The sequence below is a fragment of the Fusarium odoratissimum genome (assembly GCF_000260195.1).
Source record: "Fusarium odoratissimum NRRL 54006 unplaced genomic scaffold supercont1.16, whole genome shotgun sequence".
NCBI classification, from domain to species: Eukaryota; Fungi; Ascomycota; class Sordariomycetes; order Hypocreales; family Nectriaceae; genus Fusarium; species Fusarium odoratissimum.
The window spans coordinates 132,636-150,045 of NW_022158702.1; the positions used below are offsets into that span (position 1 = coordinate 132,636).

A 17,410-nucleotide genomic window follows, 5' to 3' on the forward strand; every position below is an offset into this window, starting at 1 on the left:
GGAGCAAGAGGTCACGGTTATACCAAAGGCAATACCAGTATGCTCCTCAGTCGATATCGTCTTATTTAAACTCAGGGGACAAAACAAGGTCCAAGGTGATCATTGTAGGTCTAGCTCTCTGGCCATCTTTATTTGGTTACCCATACCCTGAATTTGATACACTTACGGTCCAAAACCTGCCTAAAGATAAACCACAGTTATCTCAAGAATTCGCAGCTGAAGAGTCCTGTCCTCAGAGAGCCCCCAATTCCCGCAATTTGCCCACAAACCCCGGCACATCTCCTACAATACTACCTGCCTTCCGTTTGGGGGGTTCTGGTTCATGTCAACTCCATTGTCTCTATGCACGAAGGTAACATTAGTGGTACTTACCCTCAACACGGAGAACTTGCAGCAGTTTGTCATCTTCCACGCCGTAGTCTTTGAGAGTCCTCTGCTCGATCTTCTTCTTCTTGGCTTTCATGATGCTCGGAAGTGTTGCATAGCGTGGCTCGTTCAGCCGTAGATCAGTCGTCACCACCATGGGTAGCTGAGCCTTGACCGTCTGTGTTCCTCCATCTATCTCTCTCGTGACCCTGGCACTGTCTCCCTCGATTTCAATCTTGCTAGCCTGCGTAGCCTGCGGCCAATTCAGCAAGCCGGCAAGTAATTGTCCTGTTTGACCAAAGTCATTATCTATGGCCTGCTTGCCCAGGAGAACCAAGTTTGACTGTTCCTCTCTTGCCACTGCTTGAAGCAGTCTTGCAACTACTAGGGGCTCCATGGAGTCTGCCTGCTCCTCCGGCATGTCAATATGGATAGCTCTATCTGCACCCATGGCAATTGCGGTTCGGAGAACATCCTGGCATTTGGGCGGTCCTGCAGAAATGGCAACAATCTCCTCAACTGGGTGTTTGCGTTCTCGCAACCTAACCGCTTCTTCCACAGACAGCTCATCGAACGGATTGAGCGAGTGCTTGACACCATTCTTTTCCACGCCTTGGAGATCCTTTCGGACACGGACTTTTACCTAAAATTGTCAACTACCTTCAAGTTCACGAATTAATATCATGCCATGGAACCCATCTCTTACAGAATAGTCAATGACCCGTTTAAGGGGAACCAAGATTCGAAGTGGTCGACTCATCTTCCGTTTGTATGGATTATCCTGGGATTTCTTGTCAACCACTCTACTACGAGTTATCATTCCTTATGCTAGGGCAAAAGTCCAAGCATGAGTACTTGCTCGGCTAGTTGCCTTGCTTCTAATGGTATCCGAGCCGAGCAACGACACATTCCGGAGCGTGAACCAATCGGCTGAAGCTGTTTGTCTCCACTAAGACCGAGCTGGTTCGGGCCATGAATCCGAGGCCGATTCCGAGCTCTTCTACTCCGACTCGGCAAAAAGATCCACGCAAACAAGGTCAGAATTGTAATCCATCAATAAGCATTAGGCCAGTATTTTGGACGTAATACCATTCAAGCTCGTAGTGACAAATATTGTCTGGGCTGCCACCTCACATGTAAATCAAGCAGCTCAGTCACTTAGTGTCTAGAAGATCATCATGAACGGTTCAGCACGGACCCTCAGGGCACGCCTGTCTAAAGTGCACTACCCTATACGGTGCCTCGGCCGGAATGCTTCAACATTGGCAATCCTGGAAGTTCGCGACGGGCAATTATCTTCTGACTCGGCACGCACAATAACCGCTGCTGTCCGTCTTAAGGGCCCCGTCACTGCGCTCCTGCTAGGGGGATTTTCGACGGGAGCCGCAGAGGAGGCAGCCTCCATGAAAGGTTTGAACAAGGTCATTGCCGGAACCCAGAAACAACACCACGCTGTAGGTATTGATGGATCCTCTCGCTCTGATCATTCGCTGACCACAAACGCAACTCAGCGCCTCCCCGAAGGCCTCGCAGCGGTAGTTGCCAGCCATGCCGAACAGGGAAAATACACTCATGTCGTGGCAGCGAACTCAGTGTTTAGTAGAGATGCGCTGATACGCGCTGCCGCACTGAACGGCCACCAGCCTATCTCGGACGTGACATCGGTCGAGTCTGAAGATGGTGAGTGTCAAAAGTGTCTCCATCCATTACGATTTGTACTCGTGGGCTAATATGAGCAGTCTTTGTGCGACCAATCTACGCCGGCAACGCCGTCATGACGGTCAAGTCCAGTGATGATGTTAAATACCTCACAGTACGCGCGTCAGCCTTTCCGGCTGCAGAGGCCACAGACGATCCCGCCCCTATCGTGACTTACACTGAAAACTCAAGCTCAGGGAACTCAAGCAGCGCGGAATGGGTACAGGAGGATTTAGTCAAGAGCGATCGGCCTGAGCTGGGAACCGCTGAGAGAGTTGTCTCGGGTGGAAGGGGCCTCAAGTCCAAGGAGGCGTTCGATCAAGTGCTTCTCCCTCTAGCAAACTCTCTGAGAGCCGCGGTTGGCGCATCCCGTGCCGCGGTTGACAGTGGATTTGCCGATAACAGCTTACAGGTGGGCCAGACTGGAAACGTGGTCGCTCCAGAGCTGTATGTGGCGGTCGGTATATCAGGGGCGATCCAGCATCTTGCTGGAATGAAAGACAGCAAGGTAATCGCAGCCATCAATAAAGACCCGGACGCGCCCATCTTCCAAGTCGCCGACGTAGGGCTAGTCGGAGACTTGTTTGAAGCGGTACCTGAGCTGACCAAAAGCTGTGGTTCAGCCTAGCTACGAATATGAATGAGACAGTCGACATTGTCTATGATTGCCTTCCGAATGACCGATATATATTTGTACACTATCGCCAAGTTAAGTGATAATAGTCTCACAAGTGCCGGGCATGCCGCTCTTGGTCTGCCGCTCTTGGTCAGCCAACAAGTTGAAAATTCGTCACTGCTCCCTTCTTAGAAGGCAGCTTAGCCTGGCATAACATAAACTTCACATCAAACATAAACAAGGCCGGGATTTACAAGTCGCTGACTACCACCAAGTCGAAACATTTGTTTCCGCATGCAAGGGATACAGATTTCCATAAGATGTGATACAGTAGTTGATAGCTACCAGCATCACAGTGATCTACTTATCCTCTCCTCCAAGGAACCGACCTTGAATCTTGCGATATAAGTGTCGACATCTATGCCGCATGCCCTAGCTCTATCCAGCAGTGCCGTAGCCTTCTTGACGACGGGCGCATCAATCATGCGACCATTCAGTTTCCAAGCGCCCTTGCCCTGCTTCTGCGACTCGATATCCCCCACAAAGACCTCCACCGCCCATTGTACTTCCTCAGTAGATGGGCCGAAGGCACGCTGTATGGCCTGGACCTGAGAAGGATGGATCGCTTGTTTGCCGGTAAAGCCAAGGCTTCGGCCCTCTCTACTTTCCTCTTCCAAAGCGGTGCCATGGGTCACATCGACAGACACCATATCGATGATGGAAGGAAGATTATAGGCTCGACACGCGTTGACGACTGCGGACCGCGCAAAGAGAACTTCCCGCCGATCTGGCAGTTTCGAAAGCCCGACACTCGCCATAAAATCTTCGGCAGCAAAACCGAGTCCTGCCAACCCCAATTTTTGACCTGCTCGGCATATGTCTGATACATTGGCGAGGCCCAGGGCAGATTCAATCAAACCTACAACATGTATGGGCTGTGACCGAGGTACGTTTTCCGTCTGTTGGGAAGAATCAGTCATTGGAGTTCTAAAGAGTACCCTTTGAGGGGCAACATGACGGATGATGTCGGCAACAAAATGCAAATCTGCTGCAGACTGAACCTTGGGCACGACAATTGTGTCGAGGTTATCCACCCTCGTGAGCATCTTTGTTCGACTGTCAGCATAGCGCAGTACAGCACGCAAAGGGCGGATCGAGCCCCGAATTCATACCACTTGAATATCTTGCAGTGCAAGACCAGTATCCACTGCATTGATGCGCACAGATACCTCTTTCGGTCCTCGGACAGACCTTTGCATGGCATCCCCGGCAATGTGATCTGCGACCAGTCCCCTAGCCAGCTCTTTGGACTCGGCGGTGACAGAATCTTCGAGGTCATATATGACCGAGTCAACGGAAAGATTGCTCGACTTGGTCAGCATCTTCTGCGACGATCCAGGGACTAGGACCAGGTGAGCCTTGTCTGCTTCGCAGCATCGATACAATAGAAGAGTCGCTATCTCGCACGCACCATAAAGTAATGCCCGGCGAAGAAAAGTTGAAATCGACATTCTTGAGATCCACGAATAATGAAAACTAGTGAAGGACACTCCGATACACAGATTTCCAGTCCAGCACGATAAAAGGCCAAGATGCACATTCGTGATGAGTGGGCCACCTGTACCAAATCGGGGCAAGCCTATCTCGGCAACAGCATCCGATGATGCCGGAATTAGGGTAGCTCCTGGATCCGGTCCAAGCGAACGCGTCTGTCAAATGTTGAATGGGCAAGCTTTATTGACCTTGATACGTCCGCGCTTTGTTGCCGATATCTCGGAAGTCATCGATCGCCCATGGATGAGACGCTGATCCAAGACGGCCCCGGCCCGGAACAGAGACCGCCGCCGACCAAACCCAGACGCGGTGACGGCATCGGCGTCGGCCCACGCACCTCCACAGCTTGCCTCATGTGCCGTGACAAGAAAGTCAAGTGCTCCGGCACGCGACCTTGCGTCTACTGCGTCAAACGTGGCCTGGACTGTGTTTTTACGCGGCCGTCTCGGCGGAGACTTTACTCGGTCACGTACGCTGCATGCATTGCATAGTCCCCCTAGAAAGATGGCGCTCTGCTGACTGCACCAGCCACATACGCAACCTGGAAGAGAGAGTGGCGCAATACGAGAATCGTGACGGTACTTGGCATCGCCTCACATCACATTTCCCTACAAGACTTTAGGGTGCTGACTTCATCAAAGATATAAGCCGAGCAGGCTCCGGCCAGCCTGCCCCTGCACACAGCTTGCCATCTCCTGCAGTTGTTCAGAGACCGCCTTCATTGTCCGGAAGCCAGGTAGAAGGTAATGCTTCACGCGACGGCCAAGATACGCAGCAGCAACAGCAACAACAACAGCCGTCGCTAGCTCCTCGATCTCCACATCATGAGGGTCTCGAACCCGCAGCGACCTTGAGCCCAAGGCCAAACCCAGGACCGAGAGGTGAGCCAAGCATCATCGCTCTTTTATCTTGATTCCATCAGGTCATGCTAACCGTTCGACCTCTCTTTACCCAGCTCTTGCGCCTGGAACCTCTCTCTCTTCGAGCGACACATTTAGCTCTGAGCTAAGAACCCTCTTGACGGAACGATCGCGGCCAGACCCAGGTCCGGTCTCTGCTCGGCCCGCTGATGCTACGCCACGGTCCATCTGCCAGAGCCGGCTAGGTGTGGACAAGATCAAGTACTGGCCTACGGAAGACGACGCACATAGCATGCTGAACATTGTTGTCCTGAACGTGGGTATATCACAGCACCTCTTCGACGTCAGAACATTCTCGGATAATCTATTCTCCCTCTTCAACGATGGTGCCTTTGACACTGGAGTGACCGAGCTATGGTATGCTGAGTGTCTCCTGGTCTTTGCAATCGGGAGGCTTCTCCAAGCCAAGTGGGATGACATGTCCAAACCCCCGGGCGATGAGTTTTTTCACGAGGCGCTCAAGCGCATGCCCGATCTGAGCAGCCTGCGAAAGCAAGGAGTCTTGGGTATCGAACTGATGGGACTGTCGGCCCTCTACCTGCAAATCGCAGACCGAAAAGACGACGCTTATCTCTACGTCAGTGATTGACTAAACCCCTCATCTTTACCAACAGAAGCTTACACCGTTGCAGGCGAGCACAGCCCTCCGTCTATCGTTGGGTCTCTCTCTCCACAAGTCTGGATCCTATCGAAGTCATAGGCGTTCGGAAGCTGTGCATCGAAACCGGCTCTGGTGGTCGATCTACATGCAGGAAAGGTATGTCATCCTTGAGTAATAGTATCGCCCTGGCCTGACGCCGTAGCAGAAGACTTGCAGCTGCTGTAGGCTTCCCCATGTCCATTTTAGACGGGGAAATCACTGCCGCCCAGCCCACGGACCAGATCGGATACCAATCTGCCGCTGCCATCGCTGTTAACGCAAAGCTGGCTCAGATCACTGGCCGCATCACCACCAGTTAGTCAACATGTGCGCGTACATGTCTAGATACACCGCACTGACCTTTTTCAAGCCATCTACTCTCAAAGCAATGAAGAGGAGGCCGCTTTCATCAAGGAAGTACAGGACATCCTACAGTCGCTCCGCAAGATCGAAAATGAGATGCCAGCTGAAATTTCAGGCGGATCAAATCCTGCCGAGCTCATACTTAACGAGGCACCGTTGTCCAGCTCACAATTGTCCTCGGCAAGGACAACTGCATCCCTTCATTTGACGGTTAATCAGGTAAAGAACTCGCCGTGTTGATCGAGCCTGTTGTTGAGTTGACCGGTGGTAGAATATCATATACGCAGTGCGGCCGATCCTCTTGTATATGGCTCGTAACAGCTTCAGCGGAGGAAACGACTTGTACACATCCATGAGTCCCGCTCTTCGCCGCCTTGCAGATACATGCGTCGAAGCAGCCCGCAAGAGCTTGGTCATTCTTCATGGTCTATGTAAACAAGACATTATTGGTGAGTATCTTTATCTTTGCTACACCGGCTCTCGGCTGACACTCTTGACAAACCAGCCAAGCACGCTTTCCTTGATCTCGACTGTCTTTTCTCCACCGGCTTCATTTTCGTTCTCGCGGTCATAATCAACTCCGACAAAGCCCAGGCGTATCAAGGCATTGAGAGTGTCCGGAGCATCCTGACGCATCTCTCCAACCTGGGCAATCGAGCCGCTACGAAGCGTCTGGCCGAGATCGATCAGATGTGCGCCAGCCTAACTCTTGAGACAGAGACGCCGGATGTCGAAGCGGCGCAACCACAAATGCTTATGCAACCATTTTCCTTTCAGGCATCGGGAGCAGCGCCCATCACATCGGGTGAGCCACAAGACCAGGGTTTGACCAGTGAGAATGCCGTTGGAGAACAAGATACTGTGATGGCTGGTGCACAAGACCTTGGCGACATTGTGCTCGAGGGCGAAGACGACTTGTACTGGATTTATCACAATCCATCACTCTCACTTACGGGTGTAGAACAACTAGATTGGGAGACTTTGGAAAATCACATGGTGTAATTTACTCAGATCGATCTACCGTCCGCATATTCTTTACGGGGCTCAGCCATTATCTCTCATTCTGAAATCATCCCTTTCATACACAATGTGCCCTCCCTTTCTACTAGAACCTCAACGATTCCCTTGGACTGCTCGTCAGAACTAGTCTTGACCGCATAGCGCTCGCCCGAGTATAGAGGTGACAGTGCTCTGTATGTAATCTCGCTTGGTCCTGCGCCGTCGGAAACGGCGTGGACGTCACGCCAGTAGTCAAGCAAGTTGATCAGGTTAAGCGGACCATGCACGACGAGGCCGCGATGCCTCTCGACTCCCTGACTCCAGGCCGCATCATAATGTATTCTATGCGCGTTGAACGTCAGCGCCGAGAAGCGGAAGAGAGATATGGGAGACCACGTCATCTGGCGCTCTGGATACCCTAGCTAACATTAGCGAGAGCCTCGCACAGCGATGTAACGGTTAGCATACCTTTCGGTGAGTGCTGCGTAGTTTCGACGTTTGTTTGTGCTGCCACCAAGCTGGTAGGCACAGTAGTGTTCTCCAGAGGCTCCGGGAGCTCTGTGCGGAATACCCAAGACCTATTATCTTTTTCAACATGAGTTGCCATTGGTAAACATGGAGGCTTCACCTTTGATCGGTAAGAGAGAGCCCCTGCGAACCCCAAAGCTCTTTCTCAATAGTAACGACTATCATTTCGGTTCCATCCCGGCTTTTCTTTGGCTCCGCAGTAAGCAAACGGGTGCGCTCCTCGACTTCCTCGCCAACGCGCAAGGGACAGTCTCTGGCCCATTGTATGCGTCCTCCTGCCCACATCCGTCGTGTGAAGGGCGCCGGAGCATTGAAACTGCGATCCGTTCCGTCTACCCCTAATTCGAGTTCTGTTCCGTTAGGTGTAAAATAGACCAGATGGTAGCCTGCTGGCAGGACCGTGCCATTAGCTGGTGCTGTCTCAGAAATATCATGGCCAGGGTGAAGGTGTCGTCGGTTAAGAGTGAGGCTTAGCTTCTGGAGCTGGTTGCCGTCTAGGACTTGTCGACGCGTCGTGACACGACCTTTGAGTTGGCTCAAGAGCTGTTGGGCAACATCCGAGCCCGAAGTGCTTGCAAATCGCCTTTGAGAGCTGCGGCATACCAGGCGAAATGGATTTCGAAGACGTGAGATGGTGAGTAGTTTCATGACTGATAAGATGCGATCAATTTACTTTCCATGGCTTGTAAGAAGGAAGACATCTGTACATGGCGAGAAATAGTCCATATCTTATGCGTTGGTCGTATCGGGGGGATTAGTGTCCAGTGAACTCACAGCTCCGGCTCCGCAATCCCGAAGTCGGCTGTCGGAGCCGGAAGAGAAATGCGGCAAACTGCAAGCCTCATTTACGGAGACCAAGATTATGAGACTTCAGTTCGTTTTGAAAGACCAGAGACACAAATATAAAGACACTCTTTTACGTTTCACAGAGCAATTTGCAGCCCTAACCCAAGGCTTTCGGCCGGATGTAATAATAAGTTGCTCAAGCTGCACCAAAACACATAATGTATTGTCCAGAGCCTAAGCTCGCTAGCGAAGGTGACTTCTAATAGCTACGAGGAAGCGCCAGAACCTTCTCGCTGATGTAGTTCAGAATCATTTCGCGGCTTACAGGGGCAATGCGTGGGACAAGGCACTCTCTGAACCATCTTTCCACGTCGTACTCAGCCGCGTAACCCATGCCACCATGTGTCAGAACAGCCCGCTCGCAGGCCGTGAAAGCCGCCTCAGCTGCCATATACTTGGCACTATTACATGCCACTCCCACAGACGCAGTGCTTATCTTGGCATCGGAGGAGGAGCCCTCTTTGCTACTGTCGTCGTAGAGTCTGGCGGCATGGTAGGTCGCAAGCTTGGCGGCTTCAAGCTTCATATATGCATCTGCGAGCGGGTGTGCTATAGCTTGGTTTTGGCCGATGGGACGCTGGAAGACAGTTCGGTCCCTGGCATACTCGGCCGCCTTGTTTAAAGCCGCGTAACCAAGACCAAGAGCCTCGCCAGCCAGAAGACAACGCTCGGCATTCATGCCATGTAGGATAATCTTGAAGCCCTGTCCTTCGTCTCCGATAAGGCTGTCAGCAGGGATGCTGTAATTGTCAAAGAAGACCTCGTTTGCATCAACAGCCTTTCCTCCCATCTTCCTAATCTTGCGCAGGTCTAGGCCTTGCTGGTCTCTGTTGAGATCGATGCAGAAGAGAGATAATCCCTGGCTCGGCTTTTTGGGATCTAATGGAGCAGTTCGCGCCAACAGAATCATCTTGGATGCGACTTGGGCGCAAGTGATCCAGATCTTTTGGCCGCTGACTCGATATGAGCCATCGGGTTGTTTGGTTGCCATGGTGGTAAGCCGTAATGTGTCGAGACCACTATTGGGCTCTGTGACGCCGAAACAAACCCGCCATTTGCCTTGGATGATGTTGGGTATTATGCTTTCCAGCTGCTTCTCTGTGCCGAATTTTGCTAGAGGCTGCGTAGCATAGACATTCGCATGAATCGCCTGGGCACCTGCCATGCCTGCGCCGCTCTCGGTAATGGTTTGCATCATCATGACCGCCTCGGAGATGCCTAGGCCTGAACCGCCGAGGGCTTCGGGGAGGGCTATGCCTAGCCATCCGTCCTTGGCAAGGGCAGCATGGAAGTCTTGAGGATCCCGTTCAGTTTGGTCTTTTTCCTGCCAGTAGGTATTGGGGAAATTAGAGCAGAGCTGACTGACAGCTTCTCGAACAGTCAATTGCGTAGCTGAGAAGCCGCTCGTCTCCATAAGGCGTCTCGAGCAGGTGGCAGAAAATGAGCGCCGGGTGTACCCATGTGGCAGGCTTCGCCACAGGGAGGGGCTGCAACTACCCTTGAGACGTTGTAGTGCCCTTGCGGTTGATTGTGACATTTTTGGCGGCTGCAGGAGGGATTGTGTTTTGGCGACTGGACCAGATACCGCGCTGAATGGGTCGCAGTAGCATATGCTTTTAATGTTGTAGCTGATGTACTCGGCTCCCGGGCCCGAGTGTAGCAATGCCTAACCGGATATGGTAATACCCGAGACTTACGGACCCTCCTTCGGATATCCTACAGTAGCCATTGCCCACCTTCAGGCCCCTCATATTCAGAAGTAATGGATTCTGAAATATCCGAACATGGTTGAAGAAATACCGAATATTCACATTCTCTCGTATCATGAACCAAAGGACTGACTACCAGGTTATCAATCCATATCCAGCAACCAAAGTTTAATTACTACACATAAAGACATATTTCTCGATTCAATCAAGACTTCAAGCCAAACTGCATAGATAGAACTAATGTATGTCTTCATAATATCTTAAGTAGATTCCTTTAATGTAGTACAGTTAAAAGAAGTAGCTGTCAATCGAATGACCCAGCCACGAACATAAAATCCCTCTGCCTGTAACTTGAAAGGCTGGGTATGTTCACATGGCATCACCAATGAAAATAAAGTTTTCCGAACATCAAGGGTTGTTCGAATAAAGGGCGGTCTACGTCTTTGGATCTCATGCGGGTTCTGGGCTCTGAACAATTGAGTCATCCATCGACACTTCCAATCGGCTACTGTGCTTACTTAGGGACCAAGGCGAACTACATAAGGCACAGGTACATATATCTTGACGAGATCGCCGTCTTATCATACCCAGTCTTCCCAGACCTTAAGCCCAGACAGCCCGATGTTATACAATATCGTCTTATTCGCCACAAGTAATATTCCTAATCAACACTTAAATACCATTTTTCAGGATTATTAGGCCGCAGTATCCAGCAAGCATTGACATCCATTACTTATACATCTGGAGCAAAATGCACAGAACATGCTGCCCACCGCCACGATCCCGATACCTAGAGTTAAAGGAATCTCCCTCTAATCCGTGAAATGCAGTAATACAAAACCCCCAGCAGCAGGCCTTGAATCTATACTACAGCACGGCCCTAGGAGTATATTACACTCCGCACCATGCATTTAGTCCTCAATTACGCCAAAAGAGGTCAATTATAATTTCAAACACACATATGCCCTACTATTTACCTCGTATGCTGTCAACAGCAAAGGCGAAACTTGGGTAATTGACACGCTCATTAGGCCTGGTCTTCAAGCCCACCATATCAACCCGTAAAACTACTACTATTTGTGCCCGGCCCAAGGTCGAGGTAAGGAGCGTGATGCTCGCATCAGGTGTTAGATCTATCAACTCAGAATACCATTCTCAAAAACCATATTAGGTTCATACATAATCAGAATATTCTATCTTTTGCATCTAGAGACGATTTGACATTTTAACAAGAGGAGATAATAGATGATCGCTTGGTCATAAAAGTGTTATTTCACTTGTACTAAAGATGCCTCTGCTTCCTTCCACACAAAGCACAAAGGTACCGCCATCACGACACATCACGACAACGCCGATCGATTCGTACTCGTCCTATCAAGCAACTTCTTGTACCACCTCTGATTCCCAATCAGACTCTTCATCTCCTGCCCCGTCGCATAAGCCGCCACCGTTTTCCCATTCGCACACTTCGCCCTCGGATTCGCCCCATTCTCAAGTAAGACCTTCACCAACGCCACATTACCCCTTATCGTCGCAAACGCCAGTTCCGTTTTACCCGTGGGGTCCAGCCTGTCAGCGTTGACGCCGTGTCTCATTAACAGAGCTACTATCTCCTGGTTATCTTGTCTGCATGCGATGTGCAGCGGGGATCGTCTCTTTGTATCTCGTTCTTCTGGGTCGACGCCGTGCTGGAGTAGGAGTTCGGTTATGGCGGGGTATTCGTGGGATGCTGCTGCACAGAGGATTGGTTCGCCTCCAGCAGATTGTAATGCCTTGTTCTGCAGGAGGAGTTTCACGAGGTCGAGATCGCCGGATGAGACAGCGTGCCAAAGAGCGGTTTGTGTATTACCGCTACCGCCGACATTGCCGGAGACTAGACCTTTCTGGAGAAGTAGTTTTGCACAGGTAGTGTGTCTATGGTACACCGCATACCACAGCGCTGTTAGTCCATGTATATCCCTTGTATCAGGATGTATTCTGGCGCTGGACAGGATAAATCTGACGATGGCTTCTTGGCCGCACTCTGCAGCGTGGGACAGAGCAGTTCGACCTTCGCTGTCGGTTATGAGAGTAGATGTGTCTCGTCTTGCCAAAAGTTGGCTGACGAGGGGCTCGTGGCCAGCGCGAGCAGCGAGACAGATTGCTGAGCGGGCCTGATCGTGCATGGTTCCGGATGAGGCTTGGGCTAGTAGGAACCAGACTGTCCCAGCGTCGCCTGCTGAAGCGGCTTCTGGAAGTGAAAAGAGGCCATTGCGCTCACCAGTTGTACTGGCATCGGATAGTGCATCAGCCTGCTCTTCTTTATGCCGTGGTCTTTTGGAGGTGGATGGGAGGTGGAGCCGTATACACAAAGACCGCACGGGGTACTGTGTGAGATTGAAGCTGTCCAAGTTGACCCACTCCAACTCATCAGTCCTACATCTCTCAAAATGCTCCATTGTCAGGTACACATCCCTCAAATGGACTGCAATCAACCTATCCCTCGTCCCAATCGTCGTACAATGAAGAACGCAAAGGCCCCGACCGGACGTATCCTGCGCGATAAACGGTGCCTCCATGTGCACCCCCTTGTTGGTTATCGTGAATGGACTGTTATACGGCGTAAATGGATTCCATGGGATGATATCGCCCGAGTTCTTGAAAGCTGCTGGCGTTGGGGCAAGCAAACCGCCGCGAGCACTGATGGCCTTCCAAGCGAAGAGGCTGTGATCGTCTGACACGCGCATGATCTCCTCTTGAAGACGATAGAATGCCTTGTCGCCCTCGCCGTAGAGGAGGGGCATGTTGATCCCAAAGATACCCATGAGAGAATATGCGCCGTCTTCTTTTCTTGTTGTGACTCTGTCAGCTGCCCACGACATTCTCTGTGCGATACTAGTCGTCTCCAGCTCCTCGCTGTCACAAAGTATATGTTCTGCTATGCTTGTTCTTTGCGATAGCACCTGTACCAAGCTTGTCTTAGTACCCAACCGGCGCCAATGCTTATCAAAGAAGATCATTGAGCTTGGTGCAATGAGTTCTTGTAATGTCCATCCTCTGGTAAACCATCTACTGTTCGATATTTCAGAGGCGGCGGAAATATCTGCGAGGTATACGTAACAAATACTGGCCTCTTGATAGTACCGATACATCGAATTGATAGCTTCACTCAGTTCCGCACTACTCGTCTTATCGATACAACAGGTATCATCCCAGATATACCCAAAGCCATTTTCGCGCGCTACGTGACAGCAGCTCTCAAGCTTAGCGTAGCCCTTTTTCAATTTGGCGCTATCACGTCCCATGTCGTGGAAAAGGACTTCTTCTTGTTCCCAGGTATGGGAAAGAATTGCATAGTCGGGGACATTGTCGTCGTTGAGAAACTCGAGTTGGATGGTTTGGGTGTTGACGAGGCGCATGACTGATGCATGTGCGGAGACTTGAGTTGAGATTAGTGATGACAATTAGTATGAGGGATATCACCCTTGTTTGTTTCGGAGGCAGTGATTGGTTCGAGACACAGTTTCGTTCATGAGTTGTGGCCAAGTCTCACAGATGCGGGGAAGTGCACAGAGACTGTCCTGGGCTCGTCAAGCTACATCCTCTGTTAGAATTTCCCCGAGAATGGCACATTCATTAATTTATGGAATAATAATGGGTCATAGGGATGTACGCTTGACAACCGTCGCGTGATCCCGTGCGTCGAATCAATAGAACGTTTGCCCTGCATCTTATTGCTTGTCTCCGTTATGCAAAGTACGTATTTCAGTGCTGTCTTTTCCCTTGGGAACGTTCATTGGACTATATGCTTCCGTATGACCGTAAACAGAAAGGAAGGAATAGTCTACATGATCTGATAACTTTTACCTTTCTTGTAGGTTAAGCTGCGAACAGATGATGATCACTATTGACTGTTCTCGTGGCCCGTGCAGCGCACAGCAGACTTAGTGGTTATAAAAGCGAGAGAGATTAATGAGAACAGCTTAGACGGGGCCGAGTTCTGCGATATGGTGGCCTGCGGTGATGTTGTTCTGGTCGTGTTACATCCTAGCACTGGATGAGGGGGGTGATAAGATAACACGCAGTTCATGTCAGCCAAAGAACTCCCAGTCTTGACGTTTTATATTTAGCTGTGCGAATCGCCATATTGGAATGAATTGACTTAGGGTTCTGAGTGATATTGGGTCCAAGGTAGGCTGATCTTCCTTTCGAGGACATGAACCGCGCCATTCACGAACTTCGCGCGTCGTCACGTGCATGATTCGCTGCCGTGAAGCACTCAACCTTGCACTTCGCAGAGAATAAAACAAACTACAAACTTTAAGTAAACTGATCTGGGGGAGCAAAAAAGCATTAGACCTTGATACCGCATACTAAAATAACTTGACAAAATATATCCTAAGCTTATGCTAACTTACTTAAGTCTTTTATAACTTAGGTTCAAGGCCTTAAGTTTTCTTGCCTCCCTAGACTGGTAGGGCATGAATACAGGGATAAAGTCAAACAAGTTACAGAAACGACTGACTGAGCTTCCCAGCGCTAAAGTGACTCTTACGCAGAAAAACCACGCAACTAAATACAGTAGAATCTCACAACACTACCTCTCGAGTTTTGTGCACGGGAGAGCTTCAAGATGAACCCATGTCCTGTTGGCGTCGTGCGTCTGATGTGCTGAGACGTCGCGATTGGGGCGCTGCTAAATCCTCGCTCTGGTCAATGACGTCCTCTGTGATTCTCGAGGCTAGCAGAGGACGCATAACATGTTTCGCCAGGATGGGATATTAAAGGACAAGACATGTCACATTGCTTAGTGCTGTAACTGGTGCCTGTTCTCGCTGGCAGTGACCTGATGGTGCTGGCCCATGACAGTATCTTATCTGAGATGAAAATTGCAAGTCATAAGGTCAATCTGCTGATGGCGTTGTTTGGCGCGCCTTTCACTGGATGGAGCATAAATCATCAGTACTTTACATCATGGAATGTTAACTCAGTGAACTTCTGATCATCTCATGTCAATTTGGTGATAGCATGATATGCATGCAAATTACTGATTCCTATCAAACGTGCTTCTATGAACATTGACACTCTATTCCCAGTCTCTGTCGACAACCCATACTCACGCGCCGTGCATGAGATGGCGAAATCCTGGTTGCAAATGAGAACATGTAACAATGCAGACTGAATGGTGATATGGAAGGATGTATTGTACATTTCTATCGCTCGGTCAATTGGGTACATATGTGATCTCGACGCCGCTGAACTTACCATTACTCTATACAGATTATGTTTCGTCGCTCTGGTGCGTTCGAAATGCCCAGCTCTGTGTTGGTCAGGCTGGGTCATGGTTCGTAGGTTGCACCGGCGGGTGTATTGGTTGGTAGGTAGTTGTCGAGACAGCTGGGTGGAGATACTGAGCTTAGTTGCGCTGGATGCGACGATCCATTACCCGTTGGCCAACGGGACTGCTGCAACCTGCACAGCACCATCCCAGGCCTTGACGCTCTTCGTCTGCTCCTCGGTATCCAGCTCATCACGCTTGCGCTTCTCTCCGCGCGGCATCTCCTCATCAGCCCGTGTCTTGAGACCAGTGAGTAATTGTCCTGCAATTCGCTCCGAGAAGCTCGCGTGCGGTTCGAATGCCACCTGGACGTGCTGTATCGCTGGCCAGACGAGGTTGTCTATGTCTTCGGTCGGGTTGTCGAGTGCGTGGAGAAGCTTCGAGGGGATGTAGGCTTGGAAGACGTGTGCGTGCGTCGTGTCGGAGGCGTTGGTTACGAGTAATCGGACCTGGGGGATTAATCGTCAGTGGAAAGAGTAACAAGGGAATGGGGTCTGACGTACAGAGAAGGCTTCTGGCGTCGTCTTCCGACGCTGCCATTGCAGTTGGGCGAGGGATAGCAGGATGCAGACCAAGTACGGGTCCTCAAACCACAGATCGGGTGTCAAGTCGCGCAACCGGCGCTGGGAGAGTCTCTCGGCGGGAGAATTAGAGAAGCCAGGAACAGGATGGCGTTTAGGCCTGTTGGCTCATTTTCGCTACTTAACAAGTTCCTCGTATTGAAAGTGCCCAATAATCGGTCGTCGCTCGAGGTTATACATGTCCCTCGTCTTGAAAACCTCGCACTCCGACGTATGGAACCTGATCTTGTTGTAGAGGAAATGAGGTCGAGCGTTGGCGTTGATGATGCCACGAGCACGCATCATGACGCTAAAGCTGGCAAACCTGCTCGAGGTCCACGGGCCGTTTGTCAGGAACGGAACGAGTCGGCTGAAGTCCAAGTCGGCGTCGCTACTGAGAGAAAGCGGTGGCGATGGTGGTAGGGAGGAAGGGAGAGCGGCGGAGTCGTGGTGCTTGAAATAACAGTGAAGGACTCGGAGATGCTTTGGAAGTCCAGAACAGCGGGTGAACATGGAATCGCGGGTTCTCGACGCTCAGTCTATGCAAAGACTTTGTTATCAGTGTCCGCTCGTCCATCGCGGGCGCATCGCAAGAGAGCGAAATGGATGGTGTTGCTGGCGATGATGTCTTTTGTTTGGCAGACGCGACTGCGATAAAACTCTGGTGCCTACGGCAGCAGTTGGAGCACCCATCAACTTTAATCTGTCACGTCATCATCTCGCAAAAGGGGGGGGCCTTCTTCCCGCCTTCGAGAACAAACACTTCAGGCTGAACCCTGAGCTCAAGGGAGCCTCCCTCCTCGAAATCAACAGCTTCGTCAAAGTTCCTGAGCCAGAACGGTGTAATATAAGCAGTCACTCCCTGCGCTGCTTTGGCAACTATCACGACATACAAGTAGGCCAATACTGTTATCGGCAACGATGATACAACTACAAGTGATGAAGGCACTCCCTGACCCAAGAGGCCTAAAGGAAGCACCGCACCTGTTAACTATGCTTATTCCGGCGAAACATTCGGACCTGACGACTCTGGCGCCAGTCGCTTAGCCAGCGAAGGTAGCTCTTATCAAGGGTCGATATTTGTATGTCCTGAAGGAGGGAGGTGTGCCGACACAGCCACTGACAGTGACGGCGACCGAGTCGTTCGACCTTGGCCAGAAAGAGAGGAGCTTTCGTGCTCAAGAACGTCTGTTGCTTGATCAGATTTACCAAGGGGAGCCAAAATATAACTTGGAAGAGTAAGACTAAGTTCAGGATACTAAAATAAACTTATTAAAGAATCTCCTAAAATTAT

General features: G+C 50.7%; 8 protein-coding genes across 8 annotated transcripts; 2 read left to right on the forward strand and 6 right to left on the reverse strand.

Annotated features, from left to right (window-relative positions):
• Positions 1-232: 232 nt before the first annotated feature.
• FOIG_09607 (electron transfer flavoprotein beta subunit) lies at positions 233-1,126 on the reverse strand (the record flags this gene model as incomplete). The annotated part of the gene is made up of 3 exons (XM_031209887.1): positions 233-315; positions 373-1,009; positions 1,073-1,126. 3 exons carry the CDS (start codon positions 1,124-1,126, stop codon positions 233-235), a joined length of 774 nt encoding a protein of 257 aa, XP_031060138.1.
• A 418-nt stretch (positions 1,127-1,544) lies between these two features.
• On the forward strand, positions 1,545-2,692 carry FOIG_09608 (uncharacterized protein; the record flags this gene model as incomplete). Its single annotated transcript, XM_031209888.1, has 3 exons — positions 1,545-1,820; positions 1,878-2,046; positions 2,106-2,692. 3 exons carry the CDS (start codon positions 1,545-1,547, stop codon positions 2,690-2,692), a joined length of 1,032 nt encoding a protein of 343 aa, XP_031060139.1.
• A 320-nt stretch (positions 2,693-3,012) lies between these two features.
• On the reverse strand, positions 3,013-4,191 carry FOIG_09609 (uncharacterized protein; the record flags this gene model as incomplete). Its single annotated transcript, XM_031209889.1, has 2 exons — positions 3,013-3,786; positions 3,853-4,191. 2 exons carry the CDS (start codon positions 4,189-4,191, stop codon positions 3,031-3,033), a joined length of 1,095 nt encoding a protein of 364 aa, XP_031060140.1. The 3' UTR covers positions 3,013-3,030.
• Positions 4,192-4,473: 282 nt separating this feature from the next.
• On the forward strand, positions 4,474-7,159 carry FOIG_09610 (uncharacterized protein; the record flags this gene model as incomplete). The annotated part of the gene is made up of 9 exons (XM_031209890.1): positions 4,474-4,703; positions 4,763-4,812; positions 4,876-5,115; positions 5,190-5,731; positions 5,787-5,911; positions 5,958-6,109; positions 6,165-6,376; positions 6,429-6,606; positions 6,663-7,159. The coding sequence occupies 9 exons, from the start codon at positions 4,474-4,476 to the stop codon at positions 7,157-7,159; spliced, it is 2,226 nt and encodes a 741-aa protein (XP_031060141.1).
• Positions 7,160-7,215: 56 nt separating this feature from the next.
• Positions 7,216-8,332, reverse strand: FOIG_09611 (uncharacterized protein; the record flags this gene model as incomplete). Its single annotated transcript, XM_031209891.1, has 3 exons — positions 7,216-7,574; positions 7,625-7,734; positions 7,785-8,332. The coding sequence occupies 3 exons, from the start codon at positions 8,330-8,332 to the stop codon at positions 7,216-7,218; spliced, it is 1,017 nt and encodes a 338-aa protein (XP_031060142.1).
• A 388-nt stretch (positions 8,333-8,720) lies between these two features.
• Positions 8,721-10,067, reverse strand: FOIG_09612 (acyl-CoA dehydrogenase; the record flags this gene model as incomplete). The annotated part of the gene is made up of 1 exon (XM_031209892.1): positions 8,721-10,067. One exon carries the CDS (start codon positions 10,065-10,067, stop codon positions 8,730-8,732), a length of 1,338 nt encoding a protein of 445 aa, XP_031060143.1. The 3' UTR covers positions 8,721-8,729.
• Positions 10,068-11,579: 1,512 nt separating this feature from the next.
• On the reverse strand, positions 11,580-13,637 carry FOIG_09613 (uncharacterized protein; the record flags this gene model as incomplete). Its single annotated transcript, XM_031209893.1, has 1 exon — positions 11,580-13,637. The coding sequence occupies one exon, from the start codon at positions 13,635-13,637 to the stop codon at positions 11,580-11,582; it is 2,058 nt and encodes a 685-aa protein (XP_031060144.1).
• A 2,023-nt stretch (positions 13,638-15,660) lies between these two features.
• FOIG_09614 (uncharacterized protein) lies at positions 15,661-16,419 on the reverse strand (the record flags this gene model as incomplete). The annotated part of the gene is made up of 3 exons (XM_031209894.1): positions 15,661-16,005; positions 16,060-16,237; positions 16,259-16,419. 3 exons carry the CDS (start codon positions 16,417-16,419, stop codon positions 15,661-15,663), a joined length of 684 nt encoding a protein of 227 aa, XP_031060145.1.
• Between the last annotated feature and the right edge of the window lie 991 nt (positions 16,420-17,410).